General features: G+C 39.6%; 1 protein-coding gene across 1 annotated transcript in view; it reads right to left on the bottom strand.

The window, feature by feature from the left end:
• cpne5b (copine Vb) overlaps positions 1 to 23,745 on the bottom strand; it is a 150,957-nt gene that overhangs the window by 20,813 nt on the left and 106,399 nt on the right. The window contains exons 9-13 of the mRNA XM_085456282.1: positions 16,234 to 16,337; positions 15,027 to 15,131; positions 3,442 to 3,483; positions 3,091 to 3,166; positions 735 to 788 (exon numbers count right to left, since the gene is read on the bottom strand). Of these exons, the coding sequence (XP_085312408.1) occupies positions 735 to 788; positions 3,091 to 3,166; positions 3,442 to 3,483; positions 15,027 to 15,131; positions 16,234 to 16,337 (381 nt within the window). The remainder of the gene's footprint in view (positions 1 to 734; positions 789 to 3,090; positions 3,167 to 3,441; positions 3,484 to 15,026; positions 15,132 to 16,233; positions 16,338 to 23,745) is intronic.

The raw sequence follows: 23,745 nt of genomic DNA, 5'->3' as shown, positions 1-23,745 counted from the left end.
GCAGTGTGGACAGCGAACCCGGAGCCTTTTTGAAAACGATGATGTATTTTAGTCATGTGTCGCAGTCATGTGACCAGTTAAACTAAGATTATGGAGGGCATTACACAGCAGTTGTTTTGTTTGCTCTCAATTTTGACAGCCCTATTTAAGATTTATAGCAGTCTGTACATCCTACAGATAGCTTTTCTTCAAATTCTTTATCTCAATCGCTTTTGCAACTTTGTACTTTTGTGTTACTCGCAGCAAGAACTCCACCTCATTGTTAGTCCATTTAAAAAACTCTGTGCTTGTCCTTGACATTTTGTCACAACGTCAAAGAGCCAGAAAGTAAATAAACAGCAGACAGAAATGAGGCAGGTTGAATCATCTTACGTTTTCACCCATGTGCAATACAGGAACGTAGCGTTTTCGATCATTTCAGTGTGGGTGAACAACTGGTCAGAGACGCTTGAAAACAACGTTTTTAGACAAAAACGCCGTTTTCAAATTACCCGGTGTATTAGTGTAGACGTAGCCTCAATCGTGCGTCATGTTTAATTAACAGGTCTGTGGACAATTAAAGAGAACATGTACAGTGCTTCATGCTGTTGTCCAGATATAGAAAGCACACCTTCCAAAGTCTTCCACAACACTTGCATGAAAATTAAAGAGGGAATCATTAACAGAAGAAAAGTAGGTGTGAAACAGAAAAGCGGCAGTCTGTCAGCCCTGATTAGTGTTGAAACTGTACTCACTGTTCCAGAGTTGACATATTTCTTTTTCTTCATTTTCTTTTTGGTGTTAATCACCTACAAAGAAACAAGGAAAGGAAAAGGAAATCCAAAATCCAGTCCATCATGTGCTGAGCATAGAAATACTTTATATGAAAAGTATTTATACATTTATTACTGCCACTAGCTTACCAGAGTCAGTAACACAAAATGCCTTTAAACCAGAACCGATTCTGGGCTGTGCTTATTAGCTGCAAACATTTTATGTAAACTGTAAAGCGGCCTCTTTCATACCAAACCTTTACATTCACCAAAAAAATACAAAATACATCTGGCCCATCACTGGGCCAGATGTATTTTTACACACTCTAAAGCAATGTTTCCTTTTACACACATACACACCCTTTGGTTTGATGATATAATTCCACCCTAATTGGAGGCAACAAATGTAATGAAGGCATGCGTGTGGGTGGCACACAGAGACCGCGTGCCATCACACAGATGTATGCAGCGTGGAGGCAGGATGGAACAGTGAGTGTGTCTATATGACTGATGGAGGAGAACCAGTGAGGTGAGAAAGGGCGCGTGTTTATGAAATAATAGATGGGTATTATAAGAAAGCGACGCTCCTGCAAGGGAAGATTAGAAAAACTAGAAATGGATGCACGTCAGTGACATTACTGGAGACTGGAAATTCAAACATGAAATCAAATCAAATCAAATCAAATCAAATCACTTTTTATTGTCACATCACATGTGCAGGCACACTGGCACAGCACATGCGAGTGAAATTCTTGCGTGCGAGCCCCACAAGCAACAGAGATGTGCAAACACAACAACACAAACGAGCAAAATACAAGAATGGCCAACCTGAAACTAATAAATATATGTACAATATACAATAGTGTATGCATTTCTGGATGTGTATACTAAATATTTTCCTACGTGTGTGTGTGTGTGTGTGTGTGTGTGTGTGTGTGTGTGTGTATACACATTTTTACAAATTAAATAGTAAAAAAATAAAATAAAATAATAATAATAATAATAATAATAAAATATATAAAATATACAGAGTTGAATATGTGCAAAACAAGTGGCATTTATATACAGTGTGGAGTGCATAATGTTGAAGTTCCAGTAGTGAAGCTGAGGTGTCTATGACGTGTTCAGCAGTCTGATGGCCTGATGGAAAAAGCTGTCTCTCAGTCTGCTGGTACGGGAATCTCGGGTTGCAATGACTCGATGGGGTGAGACGGGCTCAAGGTGTGAGGTGTACATTTGCTTTACTGGTATTCTAACGGCTCCAAAACAAAACGGAATTGTCAATCTGAAGACCAAAGACGTCTCAGCTCATTACCTCAATTCTCTATGGCTGCTAGGCATGGAAGTGACAGCCCCTAATTTAACGTGGAGGGATGGCAATTTGTCTGACACACTGAACAATCTGCTGATGCAAAAACTAAAGGGCCTTTCAGTCTCCCCGGGAGGCAGAGAGGAATCAACAGTAGCGTATAATGGAGCTGACATCTAAAGGACAGGTATTCATCCTTTGCTGAAGGCCACCGAATCACAGAGGCGTAAAGGTATTGACATGTCTTCTTTGCTAAGATATTAGCTTTCAACTGCCCCCCTCAAACAATAGTTGTGGTTCATTAAAGATGGTCGCCTAAATATTTAATATTAGATTCTAATCTTGAATATTAGCATAAAGGCATTGCCTCTTAGATTAATGCAATGCATTCTATTCTGCCCAAAATAAAGTGGGATTTTTATGTAAACATGGGATACACCTATGTCATTTTGGCAAAAGCAGATCCCCAGAATGAGATATTTAAATGAGATGTGTTTGTAATTTGCATACAGAGCCAAATTGTATGCTATTAAGAGAAGAGACATGGTAAGCTGTCCCCTGAGAAGCACTGAGAAATAGCTCTGATCATTCTAAATCCCTGGATTGTTCCCCTATTAATCCTGTTTCGTGCTGCTGCTAATAGCTGTATTTTTATGTGTGTCAGCATCCAGGTGATTATAGCAGCAAAATAAATCTTGGGTTTAAAAGAACATCAGCAGAAGAAACCATTAATTTGATGTATTACTGAAAGGAGGAGGTGGGCAGACATGCTCAAATACTGTTTTATAAGAAAAAAGTATGGAATAACTTTTTCAGTGTGTCTTCATTATGGATTTTTGCGTTGCAGGAGTGGAGACTATCAAATGAAATGGAGGTTTTTTTTTTAATGTAATAGAAAACAATGCAATGATGTCAAAGACAGCAATGTCAGTCCTGTCAAAAATGGGATCCAGGATCCCACATGTAGAGGGTTTCTAGACTTCAGAAGCCTCTAGACACGCACGTGAATGGTGAGAATGCTGGAATTACCTCATACACATTGAACTGGCTCTGCCCTCGAGCTAGCTCTCGGTAGCTGGTGGTAAAATCCCCAATGAAATCGTGGCTGGGATAAGAAATAAAGGGGGAGAAGCATCAGTAACTAGAAGCATTTCTATTAGAAATAACAGGGGAGAGAGTTGGGATAAGCTGGAACTTCGTGACAGGAAATTATAACATTCTCAAGTAAAGTTTGAACCTTGAGTTCTTGGCCTTTTGAGATTATTGTAGAGCAAGTTAGAGTGAGTTACATATAATTAAATATGGTCTTAAACAGTAACTGTACATTAAAGATTTCTCAGATTCTGACTAGTCATGTAATTTCTTGGTTAATATACTCACCTTCCATCCCTATCCCAGTCATACACCTCCACTTTGATTGTTCTGGGGAAACCAAACAGAACATACACACAAACACGACCCATAATAATGTTAGCTGTGATTAAAAACTTTTTTGGACAAGATGTGAATTCAATATTTAGCAAAAGATACTTAAGCTGTGTACACACTGGAAGCAATTTGCAGTGATGTGTCAGCTGGTCACAACAGAAAGTGAATTTGGCAACTTTATAACCGCTGTTGATGTGAAATGGGCTTGCTGTTGAGCGACTGAAGCGACCATCAACAGGAGTGAAAAATATCACTGACTGACATTTGTCCAGGTGATAAATATGCTAGAGGATAACCTGGACAACCTGAGCCTGGAATGTCTACAAGCGACCGGCTTTCAGCTTCAAAGCAAGCAAGTCGCTTAACTATGCACGCAGCTTTAGGGAAAAGGTTTTTAGAAATGGAAAGACTACAGGCGAGCGTGAGGGTGCTTCTTTATGTTCAATGCAATAAAACAAGGTAGTAAGTAGAGATTTGCTTTTGCTTTGCTTCTTCACTTTGGTGAACATTGTTTTGACGTTTAGACAGTTGTTATAGAGCTCCTAGGTAACCTGTAATTTCCATCAAACCAACCCCAGACCTTGAGAAGAAAGCCTGCTCATATGATGACTGATCGTGTGAGGTTAAAGGTTTGTGTCAAAGTGCGAAGAAGTGACCGTTTGAAGGAGTGGGAAGAGTCTCGCTCCTTCGTTGTTACACATGGATAGTTGGTCAGGACCTCTTAGAATCACGCTGAAATGTAAGGGGTACTCTTGAGTAGTGAGGTGTGTGAAAGAGGAATAAACTAAGCAAAACCACAATCCTTTCCACAGACCTAATTAAGTTATTTTCAGTCTGCCTAAACAAGCAGTGAGTAAAAGTGGAAAACAGCAAGCTCCCAAAAGGGATGTTAATTATGACCTTGCTGCTAATAAACCTGTTCATGCAGTGGCATGAACAGGTTTATTAGCAGTTTCTAAGTGGTGTCTTATGGTTTCTTAGTGCCTTCTTATAGTACAAAAAACTTAAATTAATATTTAAAGTGGTTGTAAAAAGAAAGTTTTTCATATTAAGACAAAATAAAAACATTATCTAGTCCTTACCAGGTCCTAAAAGATGGTAAATACAACCAAAGATGAACAAGAACACAACACATATCACACTGCGCAATTATTTAACAAAAACTAAGCCAAAATGCAGAAGCATTGAAGTCTACCCATGATTCAATGACAGTGTTGAAGAAGTCTATTGGTTTGTTCCGATACAACACAGATATGACAACACTCCTAAACAAGTCGTACTTGTTCACACTTTTTCTACTTCTACAGTCACTCACTTAAACATTTAACATGCTAACTGAGGCCTGCAGACTGCAGAGGTGTAGCTCTGGAGTTTTTTGTAATTCTGAACATCGTACAGTCTGACCTTGGGGTGAAATTTCTGGTATGTCCACTCCTGGCAAAATTGGTGCCTGGGAAGATTGAATGTTTTCCACTTGTGAATAGTGTTTCTCACTGTAGAATGATAGACTTCAAATTGTTTGGAAATGGCCTTCTAACAGTTCCCAGATTGATGTGCAGCAACAATTACCGCTCTAAGATCATTGCTGACACACTCGAATGCCCCAGACCTGCAAACTGAACAAACCTCTGCTTTTACAGAGGTGCTCGCACCCTGATGATCAGTTAATCACATGCATTTGATTATTAGGCTGCTATTCGCCCTCTGAATTCCTATGGAAGCAGTTATGGGGTACTTATGCTGCTTCTGCATTTTGTTTTTTGTTAAATAAATAATCAGACAGTGTAACACACAATGTTTTATTTTTCATCAGAGGTCACATTTACCCAATTTTAAGACTTGCTGAGGATCAGAATGTTTTTTTAATGTCCTGATAGGTCAAACTTTTCAAATGAGAACCAAGCCAAAGAAATATTATGTGTGTACCACTGTGATGCTGGTGGCTTCCTCACTAAATGGCAGATTTTTGACGTCCTTCAATGTGAATGCAGTGGATTGTTTTGTCAGTTGGTTGTTACAACTACAGAATCCAAACGGCATCTTTACAACAATTCTGCAATGTCTTAAAAGTGGATTTTTAAAACAGATATTAATGGAAAAGTTATTTCTGAGGACAAAAGAGATTAAAATAAATACACTGCAGTGCATATGTGAAGCTTCTGTTCTGTGTAAAAAAATAAACCCAAGTCTCCGCCAACAGTTTTATCAAAGGTTATTTTTAAGGACACGAACAACAGCTACACTTTACCAGGAGAAAATATTTTGACACCGTGCTCAGGGAGCCCCGAAATCAGTTAAAACAGACGTCACTCGGGTCTCTAACAGGGATACTCGCTAACATTAGAACAAGGCTGAGCTGCTGGCTGCATGTTGCAAGAGAAAACGTCAACTCGTTTAAAGAGCTCCCTTCAAAAGATTGCCATTTGCAAACTGATGACATTTTACACAAATGCAGCAGAAACAATGTCCCAGCAGAGAAGCGAAAACTTTTCTCGGCTCTTTCATTTCGGAGTCACATTGATCTAACCCCCATACCTCCCCTCCCTCCCCGACTTCGAGTTACACAAGTACTGACACCATCCAGATCCAAAGAAAATATAAGCAACCAGTAGATCATAGATTTCCTTCTTGTCACTGCATAACTGAAAGATGCCAGATATGAGCCCAGCCACCTTCCCAGCCACATGGCCCCTGTCGCTCTGTGGTGACAGTTTGTTCTTTTGAGGTAATCTTCAAAATGTGCTTGTCATCTTCGATGGTAGGAACATGGTGCTTCTCCTCGAGGGAGGGAAATAGAAATAATGGGCAGAGGAAAAAAACTATGTAATCCTCTCACCAGTCTATATACAGGAGCAAATTGAGTAAGTGCTTAAGTGTATGTCATGCTACTCCAATAAAGGACCACATCAGACCTGCTTCTAGGTCTGATGTGCAGATACCTGCTTCTAACATTTGACACAACTTTAATTTAAATCTCTGTAATCTTACAGCCGTATCAAAGCACACGGGCGGCCCGGATCCTCGAGTGGCTCAATTGAACCTTGAGAACAATATACACTCCAAAACTAATCTGCCAGTGATATCTTTGGCTACTATTCTGAGGCATCTTTAATGAACACGACTCATTTTCAGTAATGGGGGCCTATATAATTGAGTGACAAAAAGGGAGACCGCGTTTGATACCGAACAATTCCTCAGCTCCAATTATACAGATCTGTCTGATCTTTTGCCAGGAATAAAAATAGATGATGTTGGAGACACCCAGGCTAGGATGTTAATGAGGAAGAAATGACTCTTTTGGTGTTTGAAATTATTTATTAGTGTTTAAATATATACCTTAGGTACCGCCTACACTGATGAAATACACTAGAAAGGTGAGATTTTCCTACACAACCAATTGTGGAGCTGAATATAGAACAACTTGGAAGTGTCTTCCACTTGTCTTATTTCTCTTCACACTCCCGCATTTTCTTCTCCTTGACTGGAACAATGCCTTTGACACGCTGGATTCCTGCTTTTCCTTCTCCGGTTCGACTTACCTTTGCTGCCTGTTAAATGTCTTCCTTTTCTCATTCATTTCTCCCCCCTCTCCATCTCATCTGCTTCCTTTCCTTCACTTTCACTCGCCTGTTGTTTGCCAATATGTCGTCTTGTTGCTTAAATTTGTTCAAGGATCAGATGCTTGCTGTCACCGGGGATTCAACTGGATTCTGCTGCCACCGGAAGGATGGCCTGCCTAATCACTGTGCCATCCTGACACTCGCTGGCAAAGTTGAAAGGTGTTTTTTTTTTGTTAACCCTTGTATGGTGTTCGGGTCTGTGAGACCCGTGTTCAGTTTTTTTCAAAAGAAAAATTAAACAATTAATTATTTTTTCACGTGTAAATGTGTTGTGTCTTTCCACTCACTCCACTTGATTATAACTGATTTATTTATAATATTTTATATAAAAGAAAAACGAGAAGCACATTAATTCATAAATGTGATCTAACAAAGGTAAAGGGAAAAAATTAACCATGTTTGCTGTTCATATGTCTTGTAATTGGGATGAAGTAAACATCTGTTGAGTAATTTAACATAAAATTGTTTGATAGTGTTAATTTGGAAAGCCAAAACTCTAGCGGGTCCACCAGACCCATGAACACTGGCTGAGTAACAAAAATACGAACACCACACAAGGGTTAATCCTTGACTTTCTTGTTTGCAGGGTACTTTAGAAGACTGCCAGCTGATCTGACTAAAATATTTTTGGCCAGTAGTTCCTGGATTGATCTGGGATTTCCATTTGCTGTTTCCTAACAATAACAAGCAGCACTTTCTGTATGACAGCTGAGGTGCAGTAGTGCGTGTATGCAGTAATACACCATGTACCCCACTCTGCACAGGGGGATTTAGTTTATACTTGCTTCAAAACAACCACAGATATGTATCAGTGCGTATCTTGCAGGGTAAAGCTGCAGTCAATTACATTAAAGTCTTTTATGCAGTCTGTGGTGCTTCCTGCACAAGGATTTTTGTTCTCTGACTTCAGCCTTCAAAGCGGTGACCATCACCAGGTAGCATTACAAAGTAGTCTGGGTAAAACTGCATCGAGTCTGGGGAAAAGCTGAAAAATGTGAATGGAAAAGGTCACGGTTAAGCCCAAACCTGATTTAGAATGGAGTGGACACGAAGAAACGCGGCGACAGCGATTGGTTATCTCTGATTGGTAAATATTACTCTTACTGAATATTACTTATCGTAAAACATAACAATCGAGAATATTAGTTATGACTCAAAAACGCATAAAACGGGGTTCCAGTGATGCCAAACAGCTGGAGTTTCTGTGGTGGCAAAAATGCCTCACTGATACTCTGAATTTAGAAATAGTTAGAGCTGGGCGATATGAGATTTTTTCATATCACGATATGTTTTTTTCATTTCAGGCGATAACGATATCTATCACGATATAAGCCAAATAACTATATTTGTAAGATTTAAATGTGCCGTTGCTCACAAGTAAAATGTGAAATAATCAGCAGCTTGTTTTTATTTAAATATTTATTTCCCATAATAAGTTCAACAGGGTAGATGTACTTAAGGAACATGAGACTTTTTCAGATAAATAAAGGCAAATATTGCAAACTACACAAAAGGCAGCCGCTAAAGCGTTTAAGTTTCAAAATAGAACAAACGAAACAGACTAAATTGTCAATTCCACTTAGAAACAAAATATTAATTCTAAAAATAAATCTTAGTTTGTTTTACAGAATAACAGACAAAACTGACTAACTTTCGTCAGTATCAAATAAACTGAGAACTAAAAGGAAATTCTCAATCTCTCCTTGTTGTATAGCTGAGCTTTTCAAACAGTTTTAACAGTTACTTTAGTCTGACAAAAGCCGAATGACGAATTAGCGCTTCCAGTCAGAGACTGAGGCTACGTCCACACGTACACGGGTATTTTTGAAAACGGAGATTTTCCATTTTCGTTTTAAAAAATAATCCCGTCCACACATAAAGGCAGAAATGAAGGAAAACGCTGCTATGAACATGCCAAAGCAGCAGGTGGCGCTAGATTCCTAACCGTGCAGAAATGTTGGCCAATCAGAAGTCTAGAAGCCTCGGTGGGAAAAAGTAAACAAAGCTGGGGCATAGAAGCAGAACCGAGTCGTAAGTGTGGAGGGACAGTAACTGTGTGTGTATGTAAGCATTTAAACACTGCAGAGAGTAGAATTAACAGTAACAGTATTGTAGAAATTCATTTCACCGAAACAATAACGTGGCGCACAGTGTGACGCATGCACCAGTTTATTGTATTTCCAGACTTGCTTTCGGCACAATTTACAGTGCGCGCTACTCTGTTTTTTGTCAGACTTGAAATAGCCGAAATACCTTCACACTACGGAACTTCTATGGCTCTTCTGTTCGACAATCTCTCCGGCATTTGAACCATCATCTGTTTTCTCTTCGGTCACGCTCGGTTGATTTTTCTAGTCGGCACACTCATTTCCTCCATTATGCGCTGGCTCCATTACCCGCTGCCTGCTTCCCAAACAAACACACGTGCGGCTTGGCACTTGTGCTGTACGTAACAAGTCACGCGACATGACGCTGCGGCTGTGATTGGTTCGGCTCTGCGCTACTTAATTTGGATTGGCTGACCTTTTTTTTTTTTTTTTGAGGACAAGAGCGGCGAGGTCTATCGCGATAGCTTCATTTCTCTATCGAGTAAAAGTTATATCGCGATACATATCGTTATCGTTCTATCGCCCAGCTCTAGAAATAGTACAAAAAAACTATAAAAATTATCTTTTTTTTTTTTTGAGCTATTCAACTCCAAAAGTTCTGGTTAAGTTTTGAAATCTGTTATGAAGTCTACCTCTTTATAAGCATACCCTCTCAGCGGCCGCTCCATCTGGGCTATTGTAGGCTGAGTACACACGTGGCAGCTCCTTGTTATCACCTGCTACGAGGTATTCAACAGCCCGCTATTGTGAGCGATCCAGCTGGCTATATAAGAGAAACTCAACAAATCAAATATTTTGTCACGTCGCTAAAAAGTTCAGCTTTTATGCTCACGCCTCCTTCTGCCACTTGTTCTCCGTCTTGCTTTTATAACGAGGCAGTGTGGCTTTTAATTGTATTTGAGGGGAGAGAGAGAGGTTGCATGTGAACCAAAGCATGCTGAGTAATTTAAACTCACAGATGGACGTGTCTTGCGGTGACAGAACCCCTTCATCATATCTTTTCAGTTTGTCCACTGATGGGGTGTTAAATGGGCGCGGTCATCCATTAGCTGTGCTCCCCAAATGGGAGACTGACAACATCAGCCTTTTGAAACTATTTCAACAGAAGTAGTAGAATACATTAAAGCCCTCGGACACTCCTTTGGCAGCACGTGGATGTTTTTAGATGCAACACCACACTGGCTGAAAAAAAAAGTGTCCTATGACTGGAGGGGAAGTCAGCCAAAATAACATACGGCTGTCACTGAAATATTTACAGTCAGCTCCCATTGGAAGTTTAGGTTTTAACAAAGACACTGAAAATGAAACAGAAATGCCATTTTTTCATCACCTGATTTGAGAGTTTGAATCACTGGAATTTCATAGATTCATGCCTAAAGTGCGCATCACTACAATATAAACTATTTTAGGGACAAGGCGTAGCCTGGGAAGCTCAACATGGTCTCACATTTAAAACCTATTAAAATAAATGGCAAGCTGAATAGAGTGGAGAGACCATGTGCAGCACTATTTTTTATTTGGCTTCCAGTGGCTGTTTGTCTTGTTTGGAGGAGAAAATCTTGCAGGAAGTGGGACGGATGCTTTACTTTTACAGCGGAGACACTGTGTCTTGCTAGTCTTATTCATTTAGAGATGTCACTTTGGAGAGTCTTGTTAAACTTCAGCTTCTCCTTTTGTCAACTGGTGCAACGACTGGGATGAATGTGTGCCAACTAATACAGGAAAGCAAATCAGCAGTCGGTCATCCACTGACTCATGGAGGCAAGGTGTAGAGATACCTCGATGTCTTCGTCAACATGAGATGGGCTCAGAATGAGACACATTAGAGTATGAGATGCACATAACAAACAGCTGGAACTACAGACGCTGTCTCTACACCCTGATACACTCACGCCAGAATAGGGAAAGTCTTCTGCACTCGCTCCAGATGTGGAAGGTTAGGATGACATTATATTGAAGGAAATGTTTGAAATACTAAGGCCTCAGGCTACGAGATAAGGCCTCTCTGGGAAAGGCATACAATGTAAGAATAAGTAAGAAGACAACACATTTACTTCAGGTTATTACTTTATCCATGTGTGTCATCTATCGTAAAAAAAAAACCCATTTATATTCTGCAAAAATATGCCTCCGTGTTGAAGTGTAAAAGTTGGTGTATTGGAAAATAATTATTCAAACTGCAGTGGAAGAGACTTCAGAAATAAATCATCATAATGTGCCGTACACCAAACAGGTGGCTTAAATGTCCACCAGGTGTAGCTTTAACGTCACTGCAAAGACAAAGAAAGCACGAATGAAACAGAAATGTCATTAGCTAACAAGATATTCTCGGAAAACTGAGACTATGGTGTTAGCTAATGTTAGGCATCATACAGAAACAAAAGATTTTTTTATATTTAAACTATATAACCTGGGTAGAAAAATACTTTGTGATAGCTTAACAAGCTACATCATACAGCACATTTTTCCCCTTTCATCCAGCTGACAAACATGATAAAATAGGCTTTGCATTTAACACACAGTGTCTTCAAAAGTATTTACCCTCTTCCTGATTTTTTTGTTTTTTGCATATTTTTCACATTTCTATGTTTCCAGTTACAGATTTTAATATCAGACAACTATAACCTGAGTAAATACAAAACAACGTTTTTAAATAACGATTTCATTTATTAAGAGGGAAAAACCTCTCCATATACCCGACCCTGTAAGTAATAGCCCTGCCTGCTGAATCACGAATTAATTCCATTGTTTTTGAGAGCTGAGTTTAAGTTAACTAACCATACCCTGGCCTGATTACTGCCAGACTTTTTAAATCAAGAAATCACTTAAATAAAACGCGTCTGACAAAGTGAAGCAGATTAAAAGATCTCAACGTGTAATGCACCATGCCAAAAACTAAAGAAACAGCTGAGAAATAAAGTCTGGAAAGAGTTACTGATGGAACCATGAAATCTGCTCTCTACCAGAAAATCCTGAAGGACAATGTCCAACCATCAGTTCACCCCCTGAAGATCAAGCACACCCAATTTTTGCAGCAGGACAATGATCCAAAACGCACCAACAAGTCCACCTTTGAATGGCTCAGAACAAACAAAAGGAAGGTTTTGGAGTGGCCTAGTCAAAATCCAGACAGAAATCCAATTGAGATACTTTGGCATGACCTAAACGGGCCATTCATGCTCAAAAATGTGGCTAAATTAAAGAGTGATCTGAAAGACTTGCCAACTATTTCAAATGCCTGTGGATAGCTTTGTTCCCTTAATACTTGAAATCATTATATAATCAGCTGCATTTTATATTTACTCAGGTTATCTTTTTTTTGATGATGATCTGAAACAGGTAAGTGTGACAAATATCTAAAAAACTAAGAAATTCAGAAGAGAGCAAATATTTTTTCATGGCATTAAATACCAGCCATTTCTGAGGGCTCAGTCCACAGATTATGTCTATATATTTATTCTAGAGTAGTGTTGCATGATTTACAGTTCCAAATAATCCTTATTTATATCCGATGGGCGTCGGTGCATTCCCACAGCTCCTTCATTGTCTGAATCGAGTTGTTTTCAGCTCCTCTCCCTTTAAGCCAACTTGTTCTAATTGGCTGCAACTGCAAACTGCAAGATTCAAAACTCAATTTTAAAGCCAAATGTTTGATACTTGTACAGTTTTAAATAGGTCTGGACAGTATTAGATGTGTTTGTTGTATCTGGCTCTTTGCATCACATTAACACTTCAAATATTTGGAAGGTTTCCTTCACTTGATGTCTGTAAGCAGTAATTGCATACTGGTTCAAAGTGACTGACAGCCTAAAGAGCTGTGTTTGCTGATTATTTATTAAAGGATCTTGCAAACTATGTAATTAAAAATACTGACAGGCCTCCCCATTGCCCTCTCACAGGAACACGAAAACCGAAAAAAGAGAAAAAAAAAACACTGACACACAAAGTTGATTTCTCGCCCACTCTCAAATATATAACCTGTTTATAGCACTGTCTTGGTGATATTTCAAGACACACAGAATCTCCTGCTGTTTCAGCTTTTGGCTTGTCACATTTCATTATACTGTGTGGGCATGTGTGTATATGTGTTCATGCTTTCATAGCACAGGAACATTTAAGGAAGTGCCTTTGATGTCCAGCTCAGTCCCTTGTGTATGATTGGCTCTGACAGGGTAGCGAGCACTTCTCGGACTTCTGTGTGATTGGCTGGCTGACACAGTTTTGCCTGAAATTTATCGAAACGCATCTTGAGGCAATCCCACACATCCATAAAATCCGCGTCATCAGTAGCTATGTCCCTTTTTCTTTAGGATTCATCTCAGTTTTCTAAGCGCACACCAGGTTCTCAGCATTTTCAGTAATTACTTTCACTGCACACAAAAAAGGATACGACAGACACCTTTGAGAGAGATAGCTGAGAAAAGAGAGAGAGAGAGAGAGAGAGAGGCAGGAAAAAGATGCATAAAAAAAACATCCCCCCCCCCCACAAAAGTGATCTGTCACAACTTTTTTCGTCTATCCTCACAGCTCCTTCATGATTTACTTTGTTTTCTTCTCAGAACTGTCTTCTAAATTAGAAACAGGCAGATACCCCATGAGGACAGGGAATTCATTACTTTTCTGACACAACATATCTGCATTAATTATGTGCCAGGAGGGAAGAGCAACCCATCGTTATTTTAGATATTTGGCAAATAATGTAATCCAGTGTAAAAACAAAGAAAGAGGAAGAAGCCTGAATCATGACAGTGTATTTAAAATGCTTCTAAATTCGTTAACCATCATATTAGTCACGTGGATGCTCTTTCATTTTTTTTCCCATCGACTCACAATTTGTTAAGCCTAGTGTTGTCTGAATAATGAGCATTCTGCTTTCACCCCACACGTATGTGGTTTACAGTGCTAACGGTAGCTTGGTCACTCTTAAAACAATGGCTGCTTGAATTAAGACATTGACAGCTGAGGACAGTCTCACATCTAACCCGTAACTACTATACTCAGAGACCAGTTAGCAAACACAAAAACTCCTTGCAATTGCTTTGGTCATTAGCATATTGCTGTGGTTTGCATGAACAATAGCGACTAGTCTGCAAATACTAGCAAACTACTTAAGTTTTACTCCTTGTGGTTTCACTGCAAGCTTTAGTGAAACTTGAAAAAGTGCAATTTAAACCTTCGTTCATATTCAAGGTGCAAGTTTCACTGTGAAAGCGAATAGTCTCCATTTCTGGTTTGCATCGCACATTTCACAGTTTCACTAAAGCTTGGCAAGTAGTTTGCTAGTGTTTGCTGACTATTCAGCATTTTCCTTACAGACTACGGGTGACGATTGCAACCATGTAGTGACCAAAGCAATTGTAAGGAGCTCTGAGCAACTTATTTGACAATAGCAACTAGCAGTAACCTCTAGCAAGCACAACAGGTCAAGGATTATACACTCTTCCCTAGCAACTGGCAGTTACCAGAGTCAATGACTGGTCTCTAGGCCTGTATGAATGGGGCTTTAGCAATTAATTTTACAGTGATTGTCAGCAACTTTCAGCAACCACTCACAGCCAGTCAGCAATTGGTTGCTAACTTGGCTGATACCTTCAAGGGCAGCATTTTTAACTGTTTAATTTTATAAGAGAAAAGCTTGTTCGAAGAGAATTGTAAATTTATTGCTACATCACCATCTCTCATTTCAACATTACCGACTGTTCATGGTGTGTGTATTATATTTATTATCAGGTAGAAAGAGAAGGTCAACAGATGCAACAGTGTGGGGAAAACAGCAGATATGCAGATAAGAAAGTGTAAATTGTTGTACCTGTCATAATCTCCATTGCAGAGTGCTCGTACTGGGATGGTAAAAGGCTGCCACACTGGATTTAATGTGTTCTTCACCACCTCTGTTTTGTGGCAGATAGTAAACCTAGAGAAGGAGAACAAATGTTATCAAATATATTCAAGAAAACAGTGAAATAAAATTTGTCCTTTGTTGCTTACACAAGCCAGAGAGAAATACAAAACTATGCAGGGAAGAAGCAGGTAATGTAGGAGATGGGCAAAACAATAAAGAAAATCTTGCAGTCTTAAATAGGGCTAGGCCAGTCTCACATATTTTAGACCATAACAAATAATTTTATATTTTGTCTAGCTTTTTAATTCCCTATCTTTGACCGCAGGTGAGACTATGATATGCTAATGGATTCCTTTGATATCTAAAATTTTTGCAGTCAAAAAAAACCTCCTAAAAAGCAACAACGTATCAGTTTTAATCCTGCCTTTTTACCTGGATTACTCATGCACTACTAATTGCCTCAAGCCTTTCAGACCCCTGTGACTCATTTAACCATGAGCCTCTAACTTTTACCTCCTCTGGCCACCAACATGTAGCATGCCTATGGGGATTGGTTTCCCAAGCTGTTAACATAAAGAGAAAAATGCATGAAAAAAAACTCCAACTAGACTAACACAACACTTGGTAAAGCATCTGTTGGCAGATAGCGCTGACTCTGTGACAATTGCAAAGCCCTCTGGGAGGCTAAACAGCACTCTGGGAAAGCGTGAGGAGATAGGAGAGTCTTGTGCATCCCTACGTGAATTGCCTCAGAAACTGTTTTTCCTATTGGTTTAAAAGGCAGGTGCAGATGCAGTGTTTTTCTTTATCTGTTCATTTTATGCTTCTTACATTAATTGCCTCTTTTTCCAATTTGCTCTCCTGGAGTGTTTTATGTAAGGCATAGTCCTGGGAGTTGTGGTTGTGGTGTGAACTGGATAGATGCCTCTGTACACAGCTTTCTGGGGTGTACGCACCTCATGAACCACTCCAGCTCCTCTCTAATAATCATATTTAGCTGTTTTTGTCTGTACTGTTCCACTAAATGTTGTGCATTTCAATCATGGACTTAACATGGCAAATGCAGCACCTTTGAATTAGACCACCGCACCAAGACTGGAGCTCCATGGATTATGTCTCAGGAGCCTTCCTCAAACGCTTCCCAATGCAAGACAAAATCACAAGCAGCACTCACGTTCCATCCTCGTTGCTTCTGTAGAAAACCATGAAAGGGTCCGACTTGCCAAAGAAGTCCTTTTTGTCCAGCTTGTTGGCACAAAACTGCATGGTGCCACTATCCTGTAGGGATGCATGGGAATGTTCATCGTTAGTTCTTTGTGATTTTATTCATGTTGGCCTATTTCTGATCTTGCTTCCTACTTCTCCACTTTTATCTTCACAGCTTGCAGGAGGGCAACAGATGGATGCAGCTGTTTGTGCATCACACAATAGGATACTGAATACTGAATGATGAAAAAGCATCTTTTCATTTCACGTTTTCTGACATACTGTAGTTTGTGTAGTTGTGTATATTTTTTACAGTGACAGTCAGACATCTGGACTGCCAGTGTTATTGTCCTTTCTGTGCTTTTTTGTTGTTGTTGTTGTTGTTGTTGTTTTTTAAACATTACTAAAGACATCAAAACTGTGCGTCTGATAGCAGCTTTGCAGATTCTTGGCTTTCCCTCAACCAGCTTCTTGAGGTCGTTTCCTGGAGCTTTCCCGACAGTCTTAAAGGAATTCACACTTAATGGTGAGGACTTGTTGGCTAAATAAAATGTCAACAGTGTCACCAGGAAAGACCATCACACCTCCTTTTGCACTGGGAATCGCACATGCCGATACCATCTGTTCACACAGCAGTTAAAATATGACCTTCAACATCTGCTTCCTCTTTTTCCAAATCCAAAGTGCCACTGTTGAGTCTGATGTGAGGGTATGACTGCAGGAAAAAACTGGCACATCAGCTTACAGGTTGAATTTCAAACCACTGATTGAAATAGTTTTCAAATTAAAAGTTCACATACAATCTTCCCTGATAAATGCAGATTTTTCTGTATCTACTTTTAGGAAAATCTGACATTTTTGTCTGACATTCATGGAAATATAGAAAATCTCACAAATTTAAAAAAAATGCATTTTGCATCTATGTATTCATTACTGACATATAGTCACAGCTACTGGGGTTTTCAATGTATATTTAATTTAAATTTAAATCTTTCAATCGATTCCATTTGCAGACTCATAAATAATGTTGTGAAATCATAACTTGTAATTGTAATTTTATTATGCTGTCTGAAAAGTTATTTCTTGTAAATTGAGTGCTTAAATAAAGATTAAATAAAAAAAAAAATAATTAACAATATTCAGCTTTTGCGTTAGTTTTATGTGGGCCCTGTGATGGACTGGCTGTCTGGGTCCGGTGTGCACTCCACCTGCGGGATACACCAGAACTCTCTGAACCCTGAAATGGACAAGTGATTAAGAAAATGACTGGCTGGGCAGCTGAGTGCATGGATGGACAGACGGATGGAGACTTTGGTAGATTTTCAAATGTGAAATTTAATGGCTTTGGACTTTTTCATACTGACATTTCACATAGACATAAGACACCATCTAAGTGCTGAAGATCAGCAAAAATTAGCTTCAGTGGGAGTCTAAAAGAGTTAGGACTCACTGTCTGTCCACTACATTCTCACACATACATGCGCTCATGCATGTCAGAATTCTCGACACTGCTGCTGAAAAGACAAAAAGCTTATTTCTTGAGGTATAGTATAATATTTTGGCAAAATACTTTCCATTTATTTATACGAGGAATGGATTTAGACATATGACTATCTAATGCTTTAGTCTGCGTAGTGTAAATGTCACCTGCTTATATGGTCTCGCTCTGTCAAGCTCTGGCACTCGGCCCAGAGTCCACTCCAGCTTTATCTATAAACACGACCTAATGATCCACTACGCGCACGTGTGTGTGCGCGTGCAGATATTGTAATCAATGTACCGTATCCATCTAGTAGCAGTCTTGCTAAAATTAGTGTCATCTGCTTACCAAGTCTAATTCTAGCATGAGTAATAGTCATCAAGTTAACGTCTTCTGATACCTGTCACAGCATCTGGAATGTGTCAGGTTCATTTCGGCCTCAGAGGAACACCAGACAGAAAGTATGCTTTGAGCTTGGGGCTTTGGTTTGTCTAATATGTTCTGAGAAAGGTTGGATGCACTTACAGGGACCTTTTATGCTTTTCCATCAGAATTTCATATTAAATTGAAACATGTTAAAAGGAATTCCTGTGAGCCAAGAGTTCAGGCTTTCGATTTGAACCTTTCTTGTTTACACGGCCACATAAAGTCAGACTTTGACTTATAAGATCACACGGATAACTTCCAATAATATGAACAGAGCAAGTGCTGTTAAAAACAGTTTTATTGGAACTTAATGAAAACATTTACGCTGAAACGTATTGTTATTGTTGGCAGTTAACCAGTTAATGGAATTCTTATGCTTACACCCTAGCATATCTCTAAGAGAGAGGGTGGGTGACCTACGGCTATTGTGGATAAACAAAGATAAACAAGGACCACAAAAAAAACATTATACACCACAAATAAATCAGAGGCCAGCAGCAGATGCTGTGAGATTAATTCTTACTGCAAAACAGCTCGTATTCTTCATCTGTAGTACTCCCACTTTCTCTAACAAATGGGCCTGATTTTGCATTTTCTCCCACTGCTGTTTATCATGAAATGTAGCGCTTTTTAAAGCTCCAAATATAAATCACTGGTCCGCTGTTTAGCATTGTAGTACTACTTGTTTACTGCGGCCGGTCTGTGTTCTGGGCTCTCCCTGTGTGCGGAGATGGGGACTGACAGAGATGGGGCCTGACTGATCTCTGGCACATGAGCTGTAGCTAATCTCTGAAACACAGTGGGTTCATTACAGTACATTTAGATGCTATAACAGTATATTGCTGTTGTTGTCAGAGCCTCGGGCCTTCCACTGGGCAGCCATGGCGCCACTAATGATAGCTTAATAGCTTTTTAATGTTGCAGCTTGCACCTCATGTTTGGTCATGTGCCGAGTGGCAAATCAGCAAAAGAATGTGTGTGAGATTGTAGATGTGACAGGCCGGGTTTGGGGCTTGAGTGAGGGCTTGAGTGTCTTTATACACAAATGCATTTTAATTCCAGTTTGCATGTTGCTACAGTGTCCTCTCACTATTTTTATCAGACACGGGCAGGCACACTGCAGCGCACTCAAGAAAACATCACATCCAATCCAGCAGCCAGTGAGGAACTTTATCTGTATTCTGCCCTCAGCCTGACGGACACACGCACACTACATGACTGGCGTTTGACACAGACCTCCTACATTGAGCTTACTCGCTCACTCACTTTCAATCTCTTAAAAAAACAGTCTTTTAATCCTGAGGGAGAGTGCTGATACCCACACTGCTTACTGATTGATGCACAAGCATATGTATGAGTATGAATGTGAGAAGTAGAATTTCTCTTTCGCTGTAGCAACAGATTTTATTTCATCTCTGGCTCTTTCTTTCATCCCATCCCTGGATACTCGATGAATATTTTCCATTTCAACAAGTGCCTGACTTCAACAAGTTTCTTACTGCTCGTGAAACTGCTCGAGCTCTCGATTCATACTGCCCTCGGCTGAAGCATACTTGCATTTTTAAACCTCTGAAGGCGCATACTGCAGCAAAAGTGTGTCCGTGCACCTTATAAAAAATTATTAATAAACTGGCCATAGGCTACAGGACCACAGACAGAAATTTAGATCAGTTCCAGGGCACTAGGTAAGCCTGAATGGTCACACTAAATTAATTCAATCAATAATTTTTAACAACAGTCCATTTTCTGCTTTACAACACTTTCCCAACCCACTAACTGCAAGCATGTGTGTGCCCATGCATACTGCATAAAGATAATCAAAAAATACACAAATCCTTGGGCACCTCTGCACCACTTCAGCTGCTGCAGCTACTTTAAATCACTTCCTTTAATTCCTGCTCTGGATTCTTCAAGTTAAGATGCATAATAGATCTAATCCATTGTATCAAAACAGCAACCCTTTGATTTGCCCTTTTCATGACCAGCAAGCTACTGGTCATGCTCCGCTCCTGATGTGCTACCTCTGGGTTTTGTGCACTCTTTCACTGCTGTTTGCTTTCTGGATTTTTTTCCAGACACCAGATTCTCATCAGTAGCAAAAATATTTACATGAATCACTTTCAGGCAGAACTTGATGTTTGTTCTCTGCACAGTTTTGAGGTCCTCCAGGGTTTGTCCTAAAAGTAGCAGGAAAGGTGGAGGCAGTGTAGATGTCCACATGGAGACAACTTTGAAGGAGATTTTGGCCTAAATGTTTGGCTGCTATCGCCTGTGAGGAAGATAGCATTCAAAACTTGTCCCCTGCTTCCTTCAAAGATTTTTAATCTGTGTCCAGTAAAATGAAATGCATAAAAAATAAAGACTGAAATAGTAAATATAAACCCTCAACAGAGTTTGAGGAATTTGTAAGTTAAGTTTCAATAACAGATGCAAGGGTGTACTAAATCAAAGATATTCTCCTGATAAAGGTTGTTAAACTGCTCCCAGAAATCCAGTTAAAACTGCAGTCTGGGATTTGCGTGGTTTATTTTACACATCTGCTACAGAGTATCGACAGCAAGCTTTCAAGCAGTTTAGCAGTTGTTTGGTCCTGAAGGCGTTTTAGGGATCCAGCTGCAACCTGACAATTTGTGTTCATCTAACCCTCAGTAAAGTCCTCTAAATATAGCTGAAGTTGCCTCACAACCAATACCGACCTTGTCATGTTGCCCACAGCTTCTTTAGACCATCTAAAAATGCTGTAATAAAACATTTAACAATAAATAGACAGCAGATCATATTTTTTTACTGTTCTATTAATATAAATGTTAATGTAAAGTAATAGCAATGCGTGTGTATGAGTGTGTGTATGTGTGTGGGTGGTTGGGTGTGTAGCAGTGTTGCTGCTACTTTGAGTCAGCAAGTAAAGACACACCAAATCTGCGAGGAGTTGACAGGCACATAAAAGCATTTATGATGACAGCATGTAGAGGATATTAAATATGCATCTGCTTCTGCCTCATTAACACTCTGAGCCACAAACATGCACACTTTTGCACTCCTGCTTTGTGATCAACAGCCCTTTGCTAATATGGAGAGAATGGCAGTATCAATATTTAGCTAGAGGGACAAAGACTAGGTAGAGACACATTCACACCCTCAGGGGGGAATAAGGACTGTTTGTGTCAGAGCAGAAACAGTTACTGACACATGAATTACGAAAAAAAGAAGACAAATAGGCAAATGTATACTATAAACTAATTTATTAGAAACACATAGGCCTGAATTAGTGTTAGGCAGTGTGTTGTTGGGGTTTAATGCAGAAAAAAAAAGAAAAAGGGGCAATCAGCGAATTCATTAAATTCCCAATTGATGAGTCTGAGAGGAAATAGTGAGTCAAAGGTGGGCTTAGTGGGCTAGTATGTTGTCCTTCTGTGTTCAGTGATGTATGAGAGCACAGATTTATGATCATTACATGATCATATTGATTGTCCAGTCATTATAAACTGTGACAGTTATTACACAAACCCACTTAACCCACTTCCTAAGTTTGACATCATCTGGGTCCAAACTCTTCTTCAGTTTCCAAACTCAAGCAAACACTGTGGCATCACTAAGAATTTAGATTAACCCAATCTTTTAATTTCCAACACAGTGATGAGTGTTGCTGCTCTCCCAGGTATACTAAAGTTTAACATCCAAGCATCCATGAAGAAAGAGGATTTAGGAAGTTTAATGGGCTTAGAAGTTAGCAGCAAGTTAGCTCGCTAGTTTCAAATATAAAGATGGAATGATATAAAATGGTATATATACCATATATCATAGTTACAGTGATATGCATAAACAGCAGCAATGATTGCAGGGTATTGAAGTTAGGCTAGCTGGTAAATAATTTATAATAATCGTATTCTACCTGGTTGCTAGCTACCGAGCTACTGTTAGGATAATATAATCACAGTAGAACAGCAAAGATGGAGGATGACTATTAATGTTTTTCCCCTCAGTAAAAGTCAGTGTGAGGGTTCCTGATGAGCAGAGACAAATGCTGAAAACGGACCGTCCACAACACGAGGTTAGTCACTAACATGCTGCTGCGTGGTTTGAATTACTCACTCTGAAAAATACCTGATCCTAAGCTTCATGTCCTCACTGAAATGGTTAGCATCAGAGTGATTATTTTCTGAATCTTTCAAATATTTGGTGCCTGGTAAACTGTGAACACATGGGCTGTAGTTCCATCATAAGCTTTTAAAAACTGAGCTTAAAAATGTGCAGCACATGATTATTGCTAATAAAAAGTCAGACAGGCCAACAGTGATCACTGATTACTTTTATGGGCTTGTTTATTATATTAAATAAAATAAGATAGAATTACAACACAAACAAGAGCCTCAGTGAACGCAGTAGGAGGTTGGACCCGGAAGCAACGTTGATCACAAGTGAACAGCTAATATCTTACTTTCCTCTGTTCTTGCTTGATTTATAGCTGCAATAAATCTGAATTTGTGGTCTATGTTTTCATGAAGGTTCGTAGAATTTAATAAGTTTACCAAACAGTGTACATGAGGGGAATTATGCAGAAGCAATTTCTCCTCCACACACAAAGCATCTTCTAACGTCCCCATTCCCAGCCGCTCCAGGTTTTTCCTCCTTTCTACGTTTCAATACTGTATTTTCCATTTTCCATTTGTTCTCTGCTCACGCTGATCGAAAACCTGTTCAACTTAGCTCCACACCAAATGTTCTGAAGGCTGCCCTTCAGATGTACTGTACAATCTGAAGTGGAATGTAGAGGCATCAAAGAAGATTTTAAAAGAGAAAAATGGAAGCACGGCAAGTGGAAGCGACCAGACGAGGAGGCTGCCATTCGGATTTAGGAAACTGCTCTGCTCAGATGAAAATGTTTCGTCCTCATCACAATGACAGAAAGATCAATCAGAATCAAAGAAGCAAAAAAGACATATATATCGAGGCCTGTCAGAAAGCAAATTAAGTTCCTGGCTGTTACACATGCACAGAGTAAACATCTGTACTCTTAGTAAGGAAACTTCTCCACTGGCTGTTTTGGTCAATCACACAGATGGCAAAATAGTCGGGCAGGCAGTTAAATTTAAGCAATTAAAGCAAAATGAAAATCCTCACGGGGATCTATCAGCTTTTAATGTGGTGGAAGTTTCTCTTAAAGCAAGAGCAAATATAGAGATGCTGGGGGCAAAACCAAGCTTCTGTGCTCCCACTTTGTGAAGAAAGAGTTGCCTTATTGCCAGTGGGATTCAGTGATATAGTACATGTACTGGAAGAGATTAGGTGGTCAGTGTTACCATGAGGATACTGTGTACATCCAGAACTGTGTGCAAGAAAAGTCAGCACAATACCAAGCGAAAATACAGCCGCTAGATTTGGAGGGGGAGCGGCCACGTTGTCAGAAATCCTGCAGGATTTAGGATCCCCGAAACATTTGAAATTTGCATGAAGCCATAACCACCCCTGCAAATTGGTTGCTTCGGGTGTGTTGATAGCGTCAGCAAGTGGGTGTTAATCAAAATTACGTGACCTAATATTTTTAAATTTACCATGTTTAGATAGCAGCAAGAA

The sequence above is a fragment of the Copadichromis virginalis genome, linkage group LG5 (genome assembly GCF_057382275.1).
Source record: "Copadichromis virginalis isolate Kocher_CV1m ecotype Utaka linkage group LG5, C_Virginalis_male_GT1.1, whole genome shotgun sequence".
Classification (NCBI taxonomy): domain Eukaryota; kingdom Metazoa; phylum Chordata; class Actinopteri; order Cichliformes; family Cichlidae; genus Copadichromis; species Copadichromis virginalis.
Note: the sequence above shows the minus strand (reverse complement) of the source record. Positions and strands in the feature narration are given on the sequence as shown.